Source organism: Cetorhinus maximus, chromosome 21 (genome assembly GCF_964194155.1).
Source record: "Cetorhinus maximus chromosome 21, sCetMax3.hap1.1, whole genome shotgun sequence".
Classification (NCBI taxonomy): Eukaryota; Metazoa; Chordata; class Chondrichthyes; order Lamniformes; family Cetorhinidae; genus Cetorhinus; species Cetorhinus maximus.
In genome coordinates this window covers 85,306,625-85,326,707 of record NC_135899.1, presented here as the reverse complement: position 1 = coordinate 85,326,707, position 20,083 = coordinate 85,306,625, and the positions used below count along the sequence as shown (strand labels likewise).

Genomic DNA, 20,083 nt, shown 5'->3' with positions numbered 1-20,083 from the left:
CAGGTTGGATTTGTCCTGCTTTTTGTGGAAAGGACGTACCTGGCCAATTTTCCACATTGCCAGGTAGATGCCAGTGTTGTAGTAGTACTGGAACAGCTTGTCTAAGGGCATGGTTAGTTCTGGAGCACAAGTCTTCAGCACTATTGCTAGATTGTTGTCATGGCCCATTGCTTTGGCAGTATCCAGTGCCTTCAGCCATGCCTTGATATCACGTGGAGTGAAGCAAATTGGCTGAAGACTGGCATCTGGGATGCTGGGGCCTCAGGAGGAGACCGAGAGGGAACACCCACTTGGCATCTCTGGCTGAAGATGGTTGCAAATGCTTCAGCCTTGTATTTTACACTATATATGCTGGGCTCCTGCACCATTGCATATGGGGTAATTTGTGGAGCCTCCTCCTCCTATTTGTTATTTAATTGTCCACCGCCATTCATGACTAGATGTGGCTGGACTACAGAGCTTACATCTGATCTGTTGGCTGTGGGATCTCTTAGCTGTGTCTATCACCTGCTGCTTCTGCTGTTTGGCATGCAAGTAGTCATGTGCTGTAGCTTCACCAGGTTGACACCTCATTTTTAGGTATGCTTGGTGCTGCTCTTGGCACACCCTATTGCACTCTTCATTGAACCGGGGTTGATAACCCCAGTTTGATGATAATGGTAAAGTGGGGCGTATACAGGGCCATGAGGTTACAGATTGTGATTGAATATAATTCTGCTGCAGCTGCTGAAGGCCCAGAACACCTCATGTATACCCAGTTTTGAGTTGCTAGATCTGTTCGAAATCTATCCCTCTTAGCATGGTGGTAGTGCATCAAAACACAATGGAGGGTATCTTCAGTGTGAGAATGGGTCACCTCAAGGACTGTGCAGTGGTGACTCCTCCAAATACCTTCATGGACAGATGCATTTGAGACAGGTAGATTGGTGAGGATGAGGTCAAGTACGTTTTTTCCTCTTGTTAGTTCCCTCACCACCTGCCGAAGACCAAGTCTAGCAGCTAAGTCATACGAGCATACAAATATATGAGATAGGAGCAAAAGAAGCCATTCGGCCCCTCGAGCCTGCTCCACCATTCATTAAGATTATGGCTGATCTATCTGTTTTTTGAATTTCACATTTCCATCTACCCCCAATAACCTTTGATTCCCTTGCATAACAAGAATCTATTTACCTCCGCCTTAAAAGTATTCAAAGACCCTGCCCCCACTGTCTTCTGAGGCAGAGAGGTCCAAAGTCGCATAACCCTCTGAGAGAAAAAAATTCTCCTCATCTCTATCCTAAAAGGGCAACCCCTAATTTTAAACAGTGACCCCTAGTTCTGGACTCATCCACAAGAGGAAACATCCTTTCCACGTCCACCTTGTCAATACCATTCAGGATCTAATAAACTGCAATCAAGTCATCCCTCACTCTTCTATACTCCAGTGGAAACAAACCCAGTCTGTCTAACCTTTCCTCATAAGACAACCCACTCATTCCAGATATCAATCTAGTGAACCTCCTCTAAACCGCTTCCAATGCATTTACTTACATCCTTAAATAAGGAGACCAAAACTGTATACAATATTTGAGATGAGATCTCACCAATGCCCTGTATAACTGAAGCATAACATCTTTACTTCTATGTTCAATTCCTCTCATAATAAAGGATAGCATTCCATTAGTCTTCTCAATTACTTGCTGTACTTGCATACTAACTTTTTGTGACTCATGCATGTTATGACACAGCAGTTGGTAAAGGCGGAGTTATTTAAAATCCTAGAGGAAAGCTTTAAACAACTATCATAACCTATATTTTCAATTGGTATGTTTGAGATGCCGCTCTGAATTCAGAAATGAAACCCACCAAGCCTCGAGGTTTTTATATAAATTAAATTAAACATTTATTAATTTAATAACAAATTTAAACACATATACATGCCTACAAATTACTACCATAATAACTATTAAACAAATCCCCAAATTAATCATTCCCAGGTAATCTTCCCCAAAGCAACAATAACCCATAGACTTAAACAGACACCTGGCAAAGCACATTTTATCTTACGAATTCAAAATGAGGTCCCTTTCAATTTGTTCCTTCGCAGACTGTGGTAGGGCATACAGGCTGCTTAGATATTACATGCCTCTAGACTCACACACAAAACTCTGTTCTGTATATACCTAGCCTTCCCTTTGAATGTAAATTCCCATTGTATCACCAGGCCCTTTGAACTCCACCTCTTCTAACAATAAAATCCCTTTCATTCTTTACCAATTTTATTAGGAATATAGACAAATTACTTGGTGTCTCCTAGCTGGGTGCAAGATTTGACCCCCAGTCTTTGAATGGTTTATTCAACAAAATGCAAATGTACTCTTTACCTTAACTTCCTTACTGTTTAACATCTCAAAACTACTATACATAAAAGCATCCAGACCAGCTGGCTTTAATCCAATTAAGACACACACACACTCACACCCACAGACAGACCCTACTTCAAGTCCAATTTAAAATAATTTACAATAACATTATATACATTAATATCTTCATGACAATGCACAATGAATACCTAGATCCCTCCGCATCTCAGAATTCTACAGCCGTTCTCCGTTTAAGTAATACACTGCTTTTTTTATTCTTCCTGCCAACATGAACAACTTCACATTTTCCCACATTATATTCCATCTGCCAGATTTTTGCCCACTCATTCAACCCATTTATATCAGTCTGTAACCTCCTTATGTCCTCTTCACAACATACTTTCCCACCTATCTTTGTATCATCTGCAAATTTAGCTATCATGCCTTCACTCTCCTCATCTAAGTCATTGATATAAATTCTAATAAACTGAGGCCCCAACACAGACCACTGCGGATCTCCACTCATCACATCCTGCCAATCAGAAAAAGACCCATTTATGTATACTCTGTTTTTTGCCAGCCAGCCAACCTTCTGTCCAGGCTAACGCATTACCCCCTACACCATGAACTTTTAATTTCTGCAACAACCTTTGAAGTGGAGCCTTATCAAATGCCTTCTGGAAATCCAAGTACAGCATGTCTATAAGCTCCCATTTGTCCATAACGCATGTTACTCCTTCAAAGAGCTCCAATAAATTGGTTAAACATGATTACCCTTTCACAAAACCATGCTGACTCTTCCTGATTTCCTTGAGTTTCTCTAAGTGCCCAGCTATACCTTCTTAATGATTAATTCCAACACCTTCCCTATGACAGAGGTCAAGCTAACTGGCCTAGAGTTTTCTGCCTCCCTCCCTTCCTGAATAGAGGGGTTATGTTTGCTATTTTCCAGTCTGATGGAACCTTTCCAGAATCTAGGGAATTTTGGAAAATTAACACCAACACATCTACTACTCCTTTTAAGACCCTAGGATGAAGTCCATCTGTACCTGGAGACTTGTCAGCCCGCAGTTCCATCAGTTTCCTCCGTACCGCTTCCCTAGTGATTGTAATTTCACCAAGTTCCTCTCTCCCTTCCACCTCCTGATTTACAGCTATTACTGGAATGTTTTTTGTATCCTCTAAAGTGAAGACAGAAGCAAAATATTTGTTCATTTCATCCTTCATTTCCATGTTATCCAATATTCTAATTTCTTACTCATCATTAACCTTTTAGTCATTCTTTGCCGTTCTTGAAATTCAGACCAATCATCTGACTTGCCACTCATCTTTGTGCAGTTATATGCATTTTCCTTAAGTTTGATGCTTCCCTTAACTTCCTAGCTTAACCACGGATGATGGGCCCTCCCTTTAGACTTATTCTTTATGGTAGCAAATATATATTTATTCTGAGTATTCTGAAATATCCCCTTAAATGTCTGCCCCTGCTTCTCTATTGACCTATTCCCTAGCCTAGTGTCCCACTTCTCTTCAGCTAGCTCAGTTTTCATGCCCACATAGTTGCTCTTATTTAAGTTTAAAATACCCACTCTTCTCCCTTTCAAACTGGGTGTAAAATTTAATCATATTTTGGTTGCTGCTACTTAGGGTTGCCTTCACTCTGAGATCATTAATTAACCCTGTCACATTACATAATACCAAGTCTAATATAACCTGCTCTCTGGTTGGTTCCAGAATGTGCTTCTCTAATAAATTATTTTGAAAATATTCTATGAACTCCACATCCAGGCTATTACTGCCAATCTGATTTTTCCAGTTTATAAATAGATTAAATTCGCCCATGATTATTGCCGTCCCTTTATCACAAGCACCCAATATTTCTTCTGGTATACTTTTCCCTAAATTGTGATTAATGTTCAGGGGCCTGTAGACCACTCCCGCTAGTGACTGCAAAATAGCACCTGTCCTGCCATTGTTACTAATGTTATTTAGTTAACTGAATTTAATTACTCAATTAACTTAGAATAATTCCTATGTATACCACACCTCTTTCCCCCATGCACCAAATTTGCACATGAACCCAATTGGCTTCTCCCTCAGTCTCCATTCCACTCCTGCTTATTCGCCTGTCTCCTCATTAACACCTTACTGATCGTATGGTTTGAAAAGCCTGTCTGCTTTATAGGCCCCCTGATGAGTCACTAGCTAGTTTAGCTTCCTGCTACAGTAATTAACACCACTTGAACCAACTGCTTTCAGATGATTGCCAGATAACTGCCACTCCAGGCCGTTCTCTATTTAACAAGCTAACCTAACTTACTTGAAGGTTAGTACTATGTCAGATCTTGATTCTTAATCTATAGTTAAAACCTGAATTTACCAGAATTTACCATGTGAACCTAATTTGTTACTCATTCAGTCTCCGCCTCACTTTGACGTAGTCGCCTGTCTCCTTGCGTGCCCTTTACTGATCTTTGGGCTTGGCCAGCTCAGTCAGCAGTGGTACTTCTGAGCCACTCTTAGTGAGGACAGTTCGTCCAATTGGTGTTCAACATAGAGGAGTACTGATTCGTCAGCTGAGGGTGAGGAGGGCACTAGGTGGTAATCAGCAGGAAGTTTCCTTGCCCGTATTTGAATTGAGGATTTATACCACTGAATAACAAAGGACTGTATAACAATGTTGAGGACTGATAATCACTGTGCTGCCGCCTCTAGTGGGCCTGTCCTGTTGGTGGGACAGGACATACCTAGGGATGGTGATGGTGGTTTCTGGGACATTGTCTGTAAGGTATAATTCAGCTCTCCCAATTTTGGCTCAAGCACCCAGCTGTTAGTAAGGAGGCCTTTTCCGGGTTGACATGGCTGGATTGGCCATTGTTGCTTCCAGTTTCGAGGTTTGATACCGCATGGTACATCAGCTTTCATTTCTTCCTGTTGGTTTTGTAGCAGTTTGACACAACTGAATGGCTTGCTAGGCCATTTCAGAATCAACTACATTGTTGTGGTTCTGGAGTCACATGTAGGCCAGACAAGGTAAGGTGGCAGATTTCAACAACAATAGTTTTGTGGTCACCATTAGACTAGCTTTTAATTCCAGTTTTATTAATTAAGTGGGATTTGAACCCATGTCTCCAGAGCCTGGGCCTCTGGATTAACCCAATGACATTATCACTACACCATCGCCTCTCCTCTGCTGGTTAAGATTGTGAAAGGTTTTGATAAGGTAGATGTAGAGAAGTTATTTCAATCGTGGGGAAGACTATAACTAAGGGCCATAAATAAAATAGTTACAAATAAATTGAATAGTGAATTCAGGAGAAGCTTCTTACCCAGAGAGCATATGGGATACTCCACATGGAGTAGTTGAGGTAAATAGCTTAGAAACATTTAAGGGAAACCTAGGTAAACACATCAGGGAATAAGGAATAGAAGGTTATGATGACAGGGTGTCATGAAAATATAATAATTTTCATCATATTATTGTGATTTATTGTAAAGGTGAGTTAATAATGGGGTTTGGATTAGCTTATCTGTGTATAAGTGTGTTTGTGTAGGTTTTAATTGAATTGCAGACAGCTAGTCTGGAGCTTTTGAGTTATCAAAAGGGAAGCTAGGTTTGAAATGCTAAATAGGTAAACATGGTTGAAGTTTTAGGATGTGAAGTGTGAGGAACATTTGCATTTTTAGATAAACCAGAGTAGTTTGAATTCAAAGAGATGACGGGATGTTACAGCTAGCCATAAGAAGTTAAGCCAAAGATTACCAATAAAATGAGTACGAGGAAAGATTTATTTTATGAAAAAAGTAAAGTTGCAAAGACATATTGGGACAATGGAATTTACATTAAAAGGTGAGAAACATGTATAAAGGAGATATGGGTATGTGTAAGGAGAAGGCATTCTAAGATCTAACAAGTGTGAAGTGCCTCCAGCCTCTAGGTATCGAGTTGCTATCTACAGGAACCAAAGCTAAGAAAACTCATTGTGAATATCCCCATCTAGGGTACTGTGTGCTTTGTCTGGGTCTGTTGAAATCTGTTTTGTTTTACTGTTGCCTTAACAGAGATATAACTGGGAGTTAGATTAATTAGGGGAGTTTGGAGTTATTATAGTGATTTGTAGACCTATGTATGTGCTTAAACTCTTTTCTTCTATTAGTAAATGTTAAATTTAGTTTTGTAAAAAAAAGAACCCTAAAACTCGTTGAACGTATTACTACTGAATTCAAAGCATGCATCTTAAAATAAAAATATAAATTGCAAAAACAGTTGTGTCAGCTGTTTCAAGTTTCCCTTTGGGATTTGAGCAGCTCAACATTTACCAACCACTGTGCCATAACAGGGGTTAAATGAAGAGAGATGGGAGATGGCTTGTATGGCTTAGACGTATTGGGCTGAATAGCCTGGTCTGTGCTGTACATTCTGTGTAATTTTTTGTCTCATTCTTGCTGTTGAAATTTAAACTTTTAAAGAAAGTTCAATGCCTTTATGGGGATTTGATCAAATGTGTGGAAATGTTTAATAAATTATCATAATTAGCAATAGTAACAGTTGTCTGACTTAACAAATGAGCAATATTGAATTGGTCATTTAGTTGGTAATAGCTTTTTGTCAAAGTTAGTTCTACCTCTTTTACTTTAATAGTTAACGGAAGTTGTTATCAATTAAGAGGTAATATCTGCCCCCTTCTTAAAGGGCCATCATTCATAAACTATAAGACAAGCAAAAATTAAAGGGAACTTAAATCAAATCAAATTCGATTCTGGTTGTTGATGAATCATTTCAAGTTCCACCCAACTCCTACCTCCCGCACCACCTGATACCCCCTTGACATGGAAGGCCTCAAGGTGAACATCACATGCTCCCTTTCCAGGGACATTCTGATACGTGAAGCAGAAGTGAAGCAAGCATTCAGGTCGATTGACTTCTCTCGATGCCCACTACCTGGGCCTGTTAATGCTGTACATTAGTTCTACTTCCGAATGCTGTCTTTTGTTGCGGCAGCTACCAGGATGTCATTGAAAGGAGCTCCAATATCTGTTTAAAAGCATAATACTGCCGATGCTGCAAACCTGAAATAAAATCAGAAAACGCTGGGAAAACTTAGCAGGTCTGATGGCATCTGTGGAGAGAAGCAGAGTTAACGTTTCAAGCCCAATATGACTCTTCTTCGGAATGGAGTTTTCTTCATTTCTTTCTCCACAGATGCTGTCAGACCTGCTGAGTTTTGCCAGCGTTTTCTGTTTTTATTTCCAATACCTGTTTACAAGGCAATCCTGTGATTTAAAAGCCAGTTATACTTTTGTGTTATTCTGAAACAGACATTTCAAAACAAAAATAAATAACCTGATAGTAATTTCTCTGCTGAATAGAGTCCAGCTTCCTGGTCCCACTCCAAGATCTGTCAGAATTTTAATTATCTGTGTCATTTTGAAGCAAATCCATAGATACTTTGTGACAATACTAATGATAAGGAAACATTTTTTAAATGTAATTTTTAATTTGCAACTTTGAAAATTCTTTTTTTTTTCAATTTTCCCTCTTATCATCACTGGTGATCTCTAATGTGCTTCAATATAGTTGTGTTCAACAGGAGCAGCAGAAAACAAGAGGATTTAAATTTGTTCTTAGGAAATTGGTAATGCTGGCAAGCCCATGCTATGTACTCTGAGACAGTGATAATGGGCATTCTCCTCGAACTGCTGCAGTCCTTATGCAAATACCACTTGCATAGAGGTATTAGGAAAGGAATTCCAGGATACTGGCCCAGTGACAACGGAGAACTGGTGTTTGTATCCAAGTCTCAGAAATTTGGTTGACTCATAAAAGCCTGCTCGACTATCTGAGCACCCGACCACCTTTCAGACCAGACCTGACTACCTCCTGACCACCCAACTACCCTTCAACCACACAGTTACCTCACCCAACTACCCCCCCAACCAAACCCACTACCCACCCACCACATGGACCTCCCCCATTCACTCCCCCACTTGAGACCTTTAACAACTTATGCGAATACAGCAGCTATTGTGAAAAGGGGACAAGTCTGCTTCTTCCCCCAACTCTCCTATGCTTGCTGGGCTAACCCTGGAGATGCCGTGCTGATCTATTTCTGCTTCAGCTGGGATCGGAAGATACGGCTGAAAATGGGTAGTATCGTCGTGTTGGAGAAAACCTCGTGAGCAGCGGCAATCTGCCCAGCAGGAAGATCTGGGCCAATAAGTCCTACTCTCCTGCTTTTCCATAGCTTGGTGCTGTGAAAGATAGAGCAGTTGTATTAATTTTAGATTGCTGTAGCAAAGGCCCAACCCAAAGACGTAAGGTGAGCTTATTAGGGTCCTCAAGAGGTGCACGCTCCCCCTCTGTCACGTGCACGCACACACGCACTCACCCACCCTCCCTCCCTCACTCACCCACCCTCCCTCCCTCACTCACCCACCCACACTCACCCAGACATTCTCACTCACTCACTCACCCAGACATCCTCACTCGCTCACTCACCCAGACACCCTCACTCGCTCACTCACCCAGACACCCTCACTCGCTCACTCACCCAGACACCCTCACTCCCTCACTCACCCAGACACCCTCACTCGCTCACTCACCCAGACACCCTCACTCACTCACTCACCCAGACACCCTCACTCACTCACTCACCCAGACACCCTCACTCGCTCACTCACCCAGACACCCTCACTCGCTCACTCACCCAGACACCCTCACTCGCTCACTCACCCAGACACCCTCACTCACTCACTCACCCAGACATCCTCGCTCGCTCACTCACCCAGAAACCCTCGCTCGCTCACTCACCCAGACACCCTCGCTCGCTCACTCACCCAGACACCCTCACTCAGTCACTCACCCAGACACCCTCACTCGCTCACTCACCCAGACACCCTCACTCGCTCACTCACCCAGACACCCTCACTCACTCACTCAAACAATCAATCACAAAATCGGCTTGGGGGTGAGGTGCGATGATAGCTGGAGCAAAGCCTGAGGCCGAATGTGGATGTCCACCCAGGGGATAACGCAGGGTGAACCAGGGGAGAGCCAGGCGAAAGCAGCCAATCTAGAGCACAGCAGACGAGGGAAAGTGGCCGCAGCCGGGCCAGAGTACTGGCAGCCATGGGAAAGCATGGTGAACGTGTGCTCCAGAGGCTTTCTTGTTCTTTCTAGCTTCAAATACTCACAGTTGCCGGTGTTCATTGCTCCTCACTATTGAGCCTATCAGCGGCAGACGTAGGAGAAAAGCAGGCAGCGATTGGAAGAGCAGGCCCCCGAAGAAATCTTCAAACTCACTGAGCAGCCTTACTGGCATTTTCGACTATCGATCCAGGGTCCAGTGCGGGCCATGGGTTGGACAAGCCTGGTATAAAATGTTCCCTCTCCTTGGGTACTGTACCCTTCACTTTCAAAATTGCGAGCATAACCCCTCTCATAAAGCCACCTTTGTCCTTGAAAACCCTCACCCCACTTCCTTCCACAAAGTTATTGAACATTACTGCCTCCCAAACCTGTGTAGGTTTCCACCCTGCTTAACATTGAAATGGCTCCAAATAAACGACAATTTCTATGACAGTGACTATGGTGTATTATCCCTCCTAAATCTCTGCAAACTTTAAAGTAGTCAACCATACCATCTCCTCTAATGCCACTCAACCAGAGACGAACACAAAATTTAGGTTGATACTCCAATGCAGCACAGAGGGAGCGCTGCACTGACTAAAGTCACAGTCTTCAACTCTAATCACAAACTCCTCACCACCAACACCATCCTGCTCACTGACCACTTTCTCTGATTAAGTTACGTTGTTTGCAACCTCAGTGTCCAATTAGACCTTGAGCAGAGATTCCAAGTCTTATTTCCTCTCCATTACAAATACCGCCCACATCCATGTTCGTAATATTGCCCAACTCTGCTCCCACCTGAAGCCATCTGCTGCTGAAACCCTTATCCATGAGCTTATCACCTCCAGTTTCAACTGTCCCAATCTGGCCTTTGTCTGCTTCTCGTCTTCCACCTTCTGTAAGCTTCAGCTGAACCAAAATTCCACTGTCTGTATCCTATCCAGTGTAAACTCTTGCCCTATCCTCACCAACTTTCCTTGGTTCCTGATTCTCCAGTACCTCAAATTTAGAATTTTCATCCTCATGTTTAAATCTCCTGTTCGCCTTACTGCTATAAACCTCTATTATCTCCTCTAACCTTACAACCTCCACCTTAAACTCTCCATTCCTTCACTCTTGTCTTGGGTGAATCCCTCCTCTTTTTGCCCCTTTATTAGTGGCGGTCCCTTCAGCCACCCAGGCCCTGTGCTGGGGAATTCCTTCTTTTAAACCCCTGTACATTTCCTCTCCTTTTTAAGACCCTCCTTAAAATTTGGCCATTTCTCCTATTATCTCTTCCTCTGGCTCACCAACTATTTATCCTTAAGCTTCTGTAAAACCCCGTTGGATATTTTTCATATTAAAGATGCTGTACTGCTGTGGGCATGTGGGAAATGAACTGAGGAAATGAGTCCCTCTGCTCCTCCTCTGCTCACTGTTCTAAAAAGAAAACTGGAATTTTGCTAGAAATACTGATCATAGAAAATGTTCCCATGAAATTTTGGATGTTGCTAACACCCACGATTCTCCCCCTCCGCCACTACTTGTCTAAAATTGTAACAATTTAAAACACAATCAAATATCAGCAAAGCTATGAGCAAGGTTACTTGCTGATTATTCTGGATTCCTCTGTATGCTTTCACGGAAACCTTAGTTTGAGGCTTAAGGTTGTACTTTAAATAATTCACTAAACTAGTCCTTCCTCAGCCCACTTTCAAAGTTAGAAAAGTTCCAGAATTAGGCATGGAGCCAAAATTAGCAGACAGATTTGCCTCAATCAATTCTTCTAAAAGAGCTAACTCTGCACAAATTTCTACTTGAGTTTCAGAACTTCTTGGTTCAATAAATTAGGGCTATTTAATCCTTTCATTTCTACAACATCATTGAAAACTCTTAGAGATATACTGTCACTTGCTTGTCCTGCTTTCTACCCTTAATGTCACCATTAGCACATTCCTTAGATAATATCACCACCATCAACACACCTTTGTCCTTTTGTCTATGACATCTTTGGCAATCTCCTCTTTGCCTCCACCTATCACTGGCCCTCTATCCAGCTCCACCTGTCCCACCCCCTCAACCAGCTTATGTTTCACCACATTTCTATATTTCTTTAGTTCTGATAAAGAGTCATACGGACTCGAAACATTAACTGTGTTCCTCTCCGCAGATACTGTCAGACCTGCTGAGTTTTTCCAGCTATTTTTGTTTTTGTTTGAGATATACCACTGTTGGTCTGAACACCAATTTAAGGATCATCCTTTGAGAAATCTGCTTAGTTTGACGCCAAAGGCTGTTATTGGATGACTTTCAAGTATGCTTTTTATTCATTTTTTTTATTCTTTGATGGTATGTGGGCATCATTGGCAAGACCAGCATTTGTTGCCTGGCCCTAATTGAGTGGTCCTTGAACTGAGTGGCTTATTAGGCCATTTCAGAGGGCAGCTAAGAGTCAACCACATTTCTGTGGGTCTGGAGTCGCACATAGGCCAGACCAGGTAAGGATGGCAGATTTCTTTAGTGAACTAGATGGGTTTTTATAACAATCATGACACCATTGCTGAGACAAGCGGTCAGAATAGACTTTTGGCTGTTGTTGGTATTTGAGTTCAGTAAGTTTTACGCTATTCTCTTTTTTCACGTATTGCGAGTTCTTTTCGCTTCATTTTCTCTTTCACTAGGAAAGGCAGGATATTGCAGGCATGGCACCTGTTCACAAATAATGTCAATGTTCCTCTGTAATCAGCTGGTGCTCAGTGTACTTCAGTGGAGTAGAGCTAATTGATTTCTGCTTGCTTTTCAAATGGAATGCTCCTCTTGCCTGTAGCGGGAAAATATCTGCATGGAACTGTTTGGTTTCTAGATGTACTGACTGCAGCAATCAACACTCCATCATTTCAGTGTCTACTTCTGCACCTATCACTACCCAGTGGTGCATGTGGTAGGGACAGGAAAGTGGGACTGCTATTCACTGCATAATGCTGTGTCTAGCGGATTCAGTGAGAACTGGGTACATTTAGCCTTCGAAGGTGAAACTTAAATGCCAATTAGTTCTGGGATTTAAACTTGGTTGGGTAGTAATTGAACCTCATTGTGTCTGTTTTAAGGGTGCAAAATGGGTGCAGTTAAGTCCAATTTCAGGAGACCAAGGCCATGATATTCCAGCCCCACCAGCGGCGGGCATCATCACGGCTGTGATAGGAAAATTTGAAGAGCGGTCAGAATAGACTTTTGGCCGCTCTCCAAATTTCCAGTCCTGCCTGTGATGATGCCCACCGCTGGCCAGGCTGGAAAATCCCGCCCAAAGGTTCTGCACCTCAAGGACTTCTGAACAACATGCAACCTGAAATTGGTGGAACAGTTTTTCACATGGTTCCATAAAAGAAGCATCGGTCCTCAAGGATTTGTAAATGAGAGACTCCTGCCATAATCAACCCGCCTCACCCTTTGCCCTCCCCTCATTCCCCCTGACACTCACCTGAGGCCTCTGATGATAAGGCAGGCATCCCAAAAATCATTGCAGAAGGGTGAGCTGCCCCTGGAGGCGCCAGCAGCTCGCCCAGATGATTTAGGCCCAAAGCCTAATTTTGGATCAGCTTTGGTTTCCCAGTTTGGGCACTGGTTGTGTATTGTCATCTTCACGCCCATAACCAGGCACCAACAAATTTCTACTCCTCTATCTCTCAATAGTCTTACATAAAGCTACCTGGCTTCAAGAGATTGGCAGACCCAGTGTTGATTATATTGAAGCCATCGAGCATTGCTCCAGCTAAGGCTTGAAGGTCAGCATCAATAATCTTTGCCTTAATGAAGTAAACACTGGGACCGAAGACCCGTTGCTTGCATGCCATTCTCGTAACATAGCAGTCATTTTTCCTCTCCCATTGTAACACATCTTTTCACCTAGGGACACTAAGGGAAACAGGCCACAAACTCCTATTTGTAATATCATTGTCAATTTGTTAGGGGGGTGGAGCTGTCTGTTGTATTTTCTATATGAAGTGGAAGGCTAGCATCTTTCACAAAGTGTAGGACTAGCCCTTGAGTACCGTACCGAAGTGATGTTGTCATGTCACAGTTTGGTTTACAGACTATCTCTTTTGACCTCTCTAAACCTATAGCTGTATGTACATGCACACAACCAGTAGTAGATTCAGTAATTGTGTTCACCTTTGTTATTGGCAATTTTTGAAGTTCTGTGTTTGCTGCAGCGCTCAATGAGTTTGTTTGTGCCCTACATTATTATGGCATTAGGGAATGAGTAAAGTGGGCAAAATCAGTGCTCTGTCCCTTGTGGGTGTATAGGTTAGAAACCCTCAAAACCTTCGGCTTGTAAGATTTTGGAACTGGCTGTTTGTGCATGTCTGTTTTATGTACTTTTTCATGAATACTAAAAGGTAATGCAGCAATTCAGGATTCTATAGAACTTGTTAAGTAAGTTTCCACAAATTCCTACTTTAATACATTGATTAAGTACCATTGAGCAGTACCTTTTGTAAGACACTCTGTGACCAATTCTCCCAAGCACAGTCCTCAAAATAGTGATGCTAGTAAGGGATCTCGGAGACTTATGCCTATATGCACATTGACCCTTCGAGAACTGAGTTTCCTGGTAGTTTTCAATGTACACCTATGATTGACTGCTCTTCAAAAGTAAATTATGGGTCCCTATTCTGCCAGGGAGGCTGCAATTGAGGCAAGTAAGGCTGAGGAACCCAGCAGGCGAAAGTCCAATCTTAATGGCAGGAACTCATTAACATTTTGTAGCTCTGCCTCGAACCTGGTAGCTGCTCAAATGGACAGCCTGCCAGCAGGCAGCAGGAAAAGCCAGTGACAGGAGGTTGCAGCTGGAGAACATTGAGGTCGTACCTGGCAATTGGGAGGGGTGAGAGGAAGTTCCAGTTGACAATTTAGAATTGGGGCATGTGTCATGAAAATACAATAATTTTCATAATGTTATTGTAATTTATTGTAAAGATGGGTTAATAGTGGGGTTTGGATTAGTTTCTCTGTGTATAAGTGTGTGTGTGTTTTAATTGAATTACAGACAGCTGGTCTGGGTGCTTTGATGTATCAGAAGGGAAACTAGGTTTGAAACGCTAAGTACGTAAACATGGCTGAAGTTTTAGAATGTGAAGAACATTTTCATTTTTAGATAAACCAGAGCCGTGAATTTCCAAGAGAAGGTAAGGTGTTACACCAAGCCAACAGAGGCTAAGCCAAATAATGCGTTATTTTTCCCAAAGATTACTGATAATATGAGCACTATGAAAGGTTTATATTGTGGAAAAAGTAAAGTTGCAAAAACATATTGGGACAATGGGATTTACATTAAAAAGGGAAAAACATGTATAAAGGAGATGAGGTTATGTGTAAGGAAAAAGGCATTCTACGATCCAACAAGTGTGAAAAGCCTCTAGCCACTATGTACCAAGCTGCTGTCTCCAGGAACCGAAGCTAAGAGAATTCATTTTAAATATCACTTTCCAGGTTATTGTGTGCTTTGCCTGGGTCTTTTGAAATCTATGGCCAGGATTTCCCAGTCGGCGAGCGGGAGAGCGGAGCCCACTCTCCGACGCGTAAAATGACGCTGGATGACGTCGGGCGGAACCCCCAACGTCACCCTGCCTCATTTCAATTTTCAGGTCTGCGGGGGCTTAGCAGAATCAGCTGTGCGCCCGCCGACCAGTCAATGGCCAGTTGAGGCCACTGACAAAGTAGTTAAAGTAATTAATGGACCTGCCTGTCCAACCTTAAGGTTGGTGAGCAGGCCAGGAGCCCTGGTGGGCTTAAGAAAAAGCATGAAACCTCATCCATGGGCAAGATGAGGTTTCATGTAGGTTTTAAAATTTTTAATAAAATTGTCAATGAAACTGATGGACATGCTTCAACTCATGTGACAACTCATGCTTTTAAATTTTTTTCTGACAGGAGCCGATCTCCCTGAGGCAGCACTTAGCCTCAGGGAGATGAGTGCGTTCTTTCACACGCAAGCGGGCTCAGGGAATCCCCCCCCCACACACACACACACACAGGGAGCACATAGCGCTGCCTTGCGTACGTCACGCTGGGCGGGCCTTAATTGGCCTGCCCACGTAATATGGTGGCGCGCCCCCAATTGGGGGCACCGATCGGAGGCATGCCTCCATGTGCCTGCCCCTCAACTTCCCTCCCGACGGAGGGGAAAGTCTAACCTATGTTGTTTTACTGTTGCCTTAATAGAGGTGTAACTGGGAGCCAGATTAATTAAGGGAGCTATGAGTTATCATTGTAATAATTTGTAGACCTATGTATGGGCTTAAAATCATTTCTTCTATTAATAAATGTTTAATTTAGTTTTGTAAAAAGCCCTAAGACTCAGTGAACTTATTACTACTGAATTCAAAGCATGTATCTCGAAATAAAAATACAAATTGCAAAAACAGTTGTGGCAGCTGTTTCAAGTTTCCCTCTGGGATTTGAGCAGCTCAACATTTACCATCCGTTTGTGCCATAACAGCATGGGAGTGGTCGGAAATCGCAGGAGCTGTGGGGAGGTGGAGGTCAGAAAGCTGAGGGAGGGTTGGGGATCAGGGCTGGGAGAGACCAAAAACTTTTGCGAGGTCCAGAGGGAGCACTCCAGCTCCTGAATCCTGGCCCACAAGGAGTCACTTATTTTGCGGAACTGGCAACTCCTGACTTCTTTTCAGTGCCAAATTTGCTATTCCCCAGGGAAACCATGCAGCAGCAATCACTTCAAATTGGACTCCCAATTGCAATGTAGGAGCCCAACTTTAAGTTGGCTGTGAAGTGATGAGGAAGACAAAAGTGGTACATAAATGTAAGTTCTTTCTTTCTTTGTACAACTTGTACACATCAAGGATTTGAAATGTTGAGTATTGTAGGCTGTGGTTACGGGAATCTTGCAGAGTAATAAAGGACCTCAATATTCTGACTACCCTCTAAAATCACAAATATGTAACATTTGATATTTGTAGCTGATTCTGTCATCACAAAACAGCATGATCCCACTCAGTTTTGCTTCATATTTCACTGAAGTCAATGCAAATAAAACAAAATTCCTGATGGCAAACACTTCATTGTTGTTAATCAAATTGATGGTATTGACCTGGAGTTGAAATTCATTGCCATTATTATTAATCACAGAACCAGTGCGGGCACCCAAGGACCTCACCTTCTCTGAGATCAAGCCAAGACAGATCACCCTACAGTGGGAACCACTGGGATACAACATCACTCGTTGCCACACTTACTCTATCATTGTCTGCTATCACTACACCTTTGGAGTTGGCCACAACCAGACTTTCAGAGAGTGCAAGCGAACTGAATCAGAGGTCTCTTGGCTCACCATTAAGAATCTCCTGCCTTACAAAAACATCTATGTCAAGCTGATTCTAACCAACCCTGAAGGAAAAAGAGAAAGCAAAGAACTTATCTTTCAGACAGATGAAGATGGTAAGAGCATTCTTTGTTATTTTTTTATTTGTCATTCAAGCATGGGTGTTGCTTTCTCCTTCAGTGGATTGAGCAACAGCCTAAACTAAACTGATGGAAAAATGGTCTGGAAATGGTGCTAAAATGTGAATGGGCACTGAGAGAGAATCAGTTTCATGAAGGTTCCATTCTTCATTTCTCACTGCTTCTCCTACCAACTGACTGAGATCATGACTTGACCAGCCAGGTCCCCTGGGCAGGTGTCTCTCAAATTTATACATATTAGTCTGGCTATCTATGTCAAGCTATCCCTCAGCCACAGGGGTTGCCCAACAGAGGTGGAAAGGAAACTGCAGAGATTTGTATATAAGAGCATAAAAGCAAAATGCCAATTTCTACAAACTTATGGCTGATAAACTCATTTTTTTGATTATGAAGAGAGATTACATAAACTCAGCTTCTCTTCCCTGGAATAATGGGTGATTTTATTGAGGTTTTTAGGATTTTGAGAGGAATTCATAGGATAGACAGAAAGATATTAGTTTTCCTGCTGCTGGGGAAATCAGGGACAAGGGGACACAACCTTCAAATCAAAGCTCGGCCATTTCAAGAGAGAAGTTAGGAAACACTCCTTCACACAAAGGGTGGTAGAAATGTGAAACTCTCTCACACAAAAAGTGGATTCCAGTTCAATAAATAATTTTGCTACCTAAGGGTATGTGCAACCAAGGTAGATGGGTGGAGTTAAGATACAGATCAGCCGTGATCTCATTGAATGTCAGAACACAATTGAGGTGCTAAATGACCTACTCCTGTTCCTGCCTTTTAGTGTTCTCTTGTCACAGGTCATTTGGTTCCTCTCGGGTAAGGACTGTGAACCCCTTGAAATGAATTAGTTAAGGCCAATTGAAACAGGAGATCAAGGAATGCCATCCATCTTTATTGTCAGTGTTAATTTCTCAGTGAAAGAAACTTCTAGACTTCAACAATTCATATACTGCCAAATGATCAATTTATCTTGTGGATTTTAAGATAAATTCCCTCAATTTATTTTAAACAGAATTCAAATTGATGCTCCAGGAAGTTGCCACCAGTAAGTGAGATCCAATGATTGATTGCATTACTGTAGGAAACATTGACCGTCAGAAAAAAAAACATAATTCTTCCCTTTAAGCTCTTCTTACAGAACATTTGGTGATATAGTATCTCATTAAGCAACAAAGCACCTCATAAACCAGCATTTTGCCAGTAGCCCTGACACAATTCAAAATTACTGATTTTTTGTTTGCTTTCCTGTTATTATAATAACAGAATATTCAAAATGCAGAAACATTGGCTAGAATTTTACATGGTAGCAGTGGGTGTGCGCCCGACCTGAAAGAGTGTAAAACCTCACGAGAAAATCGCACGTCCCAACATCATCGAGCACTCACGCAATATTACGGTCAGCAGATGCACGCGCAAGTTGGAAGCGTGCCTGCTGACAATTAATTGGCCACTTAAGGTAATTAAAAGGGCAATTGAAGGCAATGTTACATTGCCCGTGCAATTTTGCAGCCATTACATGGTCAACATGGGCAGGTGGCTAACACATTTTTTCACTTTTCTCATCCAAGGGTGGGACAAAGGAGATCAAGTGAGATCTTGCTGCTGCTTTATTGCTGAGATTTCATACCTTTTCCAGTGGTTTCTTCTGAAGTTTTTGCTGTGTTCACTTTGTTTTGAGGACTCTTTTGTTTTGTCAACTCTCCAGGAGCATTTCTGCCAAGTGCAGCCTTCAGTGGACAGTACAGTGCCATCTCCATTTCAGCAGATGGGGATTGTGTACTCTGCTGGGAGGAAGAGAGGGGCAGAAGGGAGAGGAGGCCAGGTGTCTCCAGGCAGTGTCGCAGAGGGAAACCTTTGGAAGGAGAGGCACAGACACAGGGGATGCAGGGCCAGCAGGGAGAGTAAAGCAGAAGGGACCACGCAAGACTACGCTGCTGCCATAGTATACAGGCAGCGATCCAACTACCTCAACATGTCTGAGGTCCGGCGCCGCAGGAGGCTCAGCCTCTCTAGGGACACCTTGACATCAATATGCCAGATATTTGGACCGGAGATTGCCTCCAGCTGTGTGGGTGGGCACCCGTGCCAGTGCTCTGAATGTCAGAGTAGCCCTCAAATTTTTTGCTTCTGGATCTTTCCAGGGGTCAGTGGGGGATTTGTGTGGAGTATCCCAGTCCGCTGTACACAGTTGCGCCAAGCTCATCACTGATGCTCTGTTCAGACGGGTCCGCACATTTATTCATTCATTACCAGGCGGACCAAACCAGCCAGGCTGAGCAAGCCAGAGGCTTTACAGCAATTTCTGGGTACCCCCCATCAAGGTGCCAGCGGGTCAGCCAGGTGCCTTTGTGAATAGAAAGAAAGGGTCACCACTCCATGAACATGCAGATAGTATGTGACCCAGATTCTGCAAGTCTGTGCAAGGTACCCTGGCTGCTCCCATGATGCATACATCCTGCGGCATTCCCAGGTGCCAAGGCTCTTTGTGGCTCCAGCTCAGCTGGATGGTTGGCTGCCGGGTGACAAAAGATATCACTTGAAAAGATGGCTCATGATGCCACTTTGACACCCAAAGACAGAGATGGAAGAAAGGTACAATAAGAGTCATACCTCTACAAGGGCAGTGGCTGAGAGGACCATTAGGCTATTGAAGATGAGGCACCAATGCCTGGACCAATCGGGGGTGCACTGCCATATCCTCTGGAGCGCTTGTCGCTTATCATTATCGTTGTCTCTGTGCACAATCTGGCACTGGCAAGGAGGGAACTGCTGGAGGATGAGGATAGCAAGGCAGCTCCACAGGCCCCAGAGGAAGACTCTACTGATGGATCTGATGAGGAGCCCGGGCAGGCACAGGGTGAGGACGTGGAGGCAGACTTAAGGAACCTTCAGGGAGGCAGGGACACCAGGGACGCATTGATTCAACGCATCTTCAGCTAGGCTGCCAAGGCATGGCTTCCATCTCGTTGCAAGGGTGCTGCCTCCATCACACGTTTAGTTTGAAGGAGAGAAGTGTGCGTTTAAGATTTGTGCTTTAAACCTGAATAAAGGTAATTACAAGAGTATGAAGGCAGAGCTATCTTAAGTGAACTGGAAAATTAGGTTAACAGGTAGGACTGTAGGGATGCAGTGGCAGACTTCTATG

The 20,083-nt window shown here is 43.1% G+C and overlaps 1 protein-coding gene across 4 annotated transcripts in view; it reads left to right on the top strand.

Moving 5' to 3' along the window:
- ptprub (protein tyrosine phosphatase receptor type Ub) overlaps nucleotides 1-20,083 on the top strand; it is a 769,916-nt gene that overhangs the window by 559,270 nt on the left and 190,563 nt on the right. For all 4 annotated transcript variants that reach the window (XM_078567333.1, XM_078567337.1, XM_078567336.1 and 1 more), the window contains exon 8: nucleotides 16,603-16,911. In XM_078567333.1, the coding sequence (XP_078423459.1) occupies nucleotides 16,603-16,911 (309 nt within the window). The remainder of the gene's footprint in view (nucleotides 1-16,602; nucleotides 16,912-20,083) is intronic.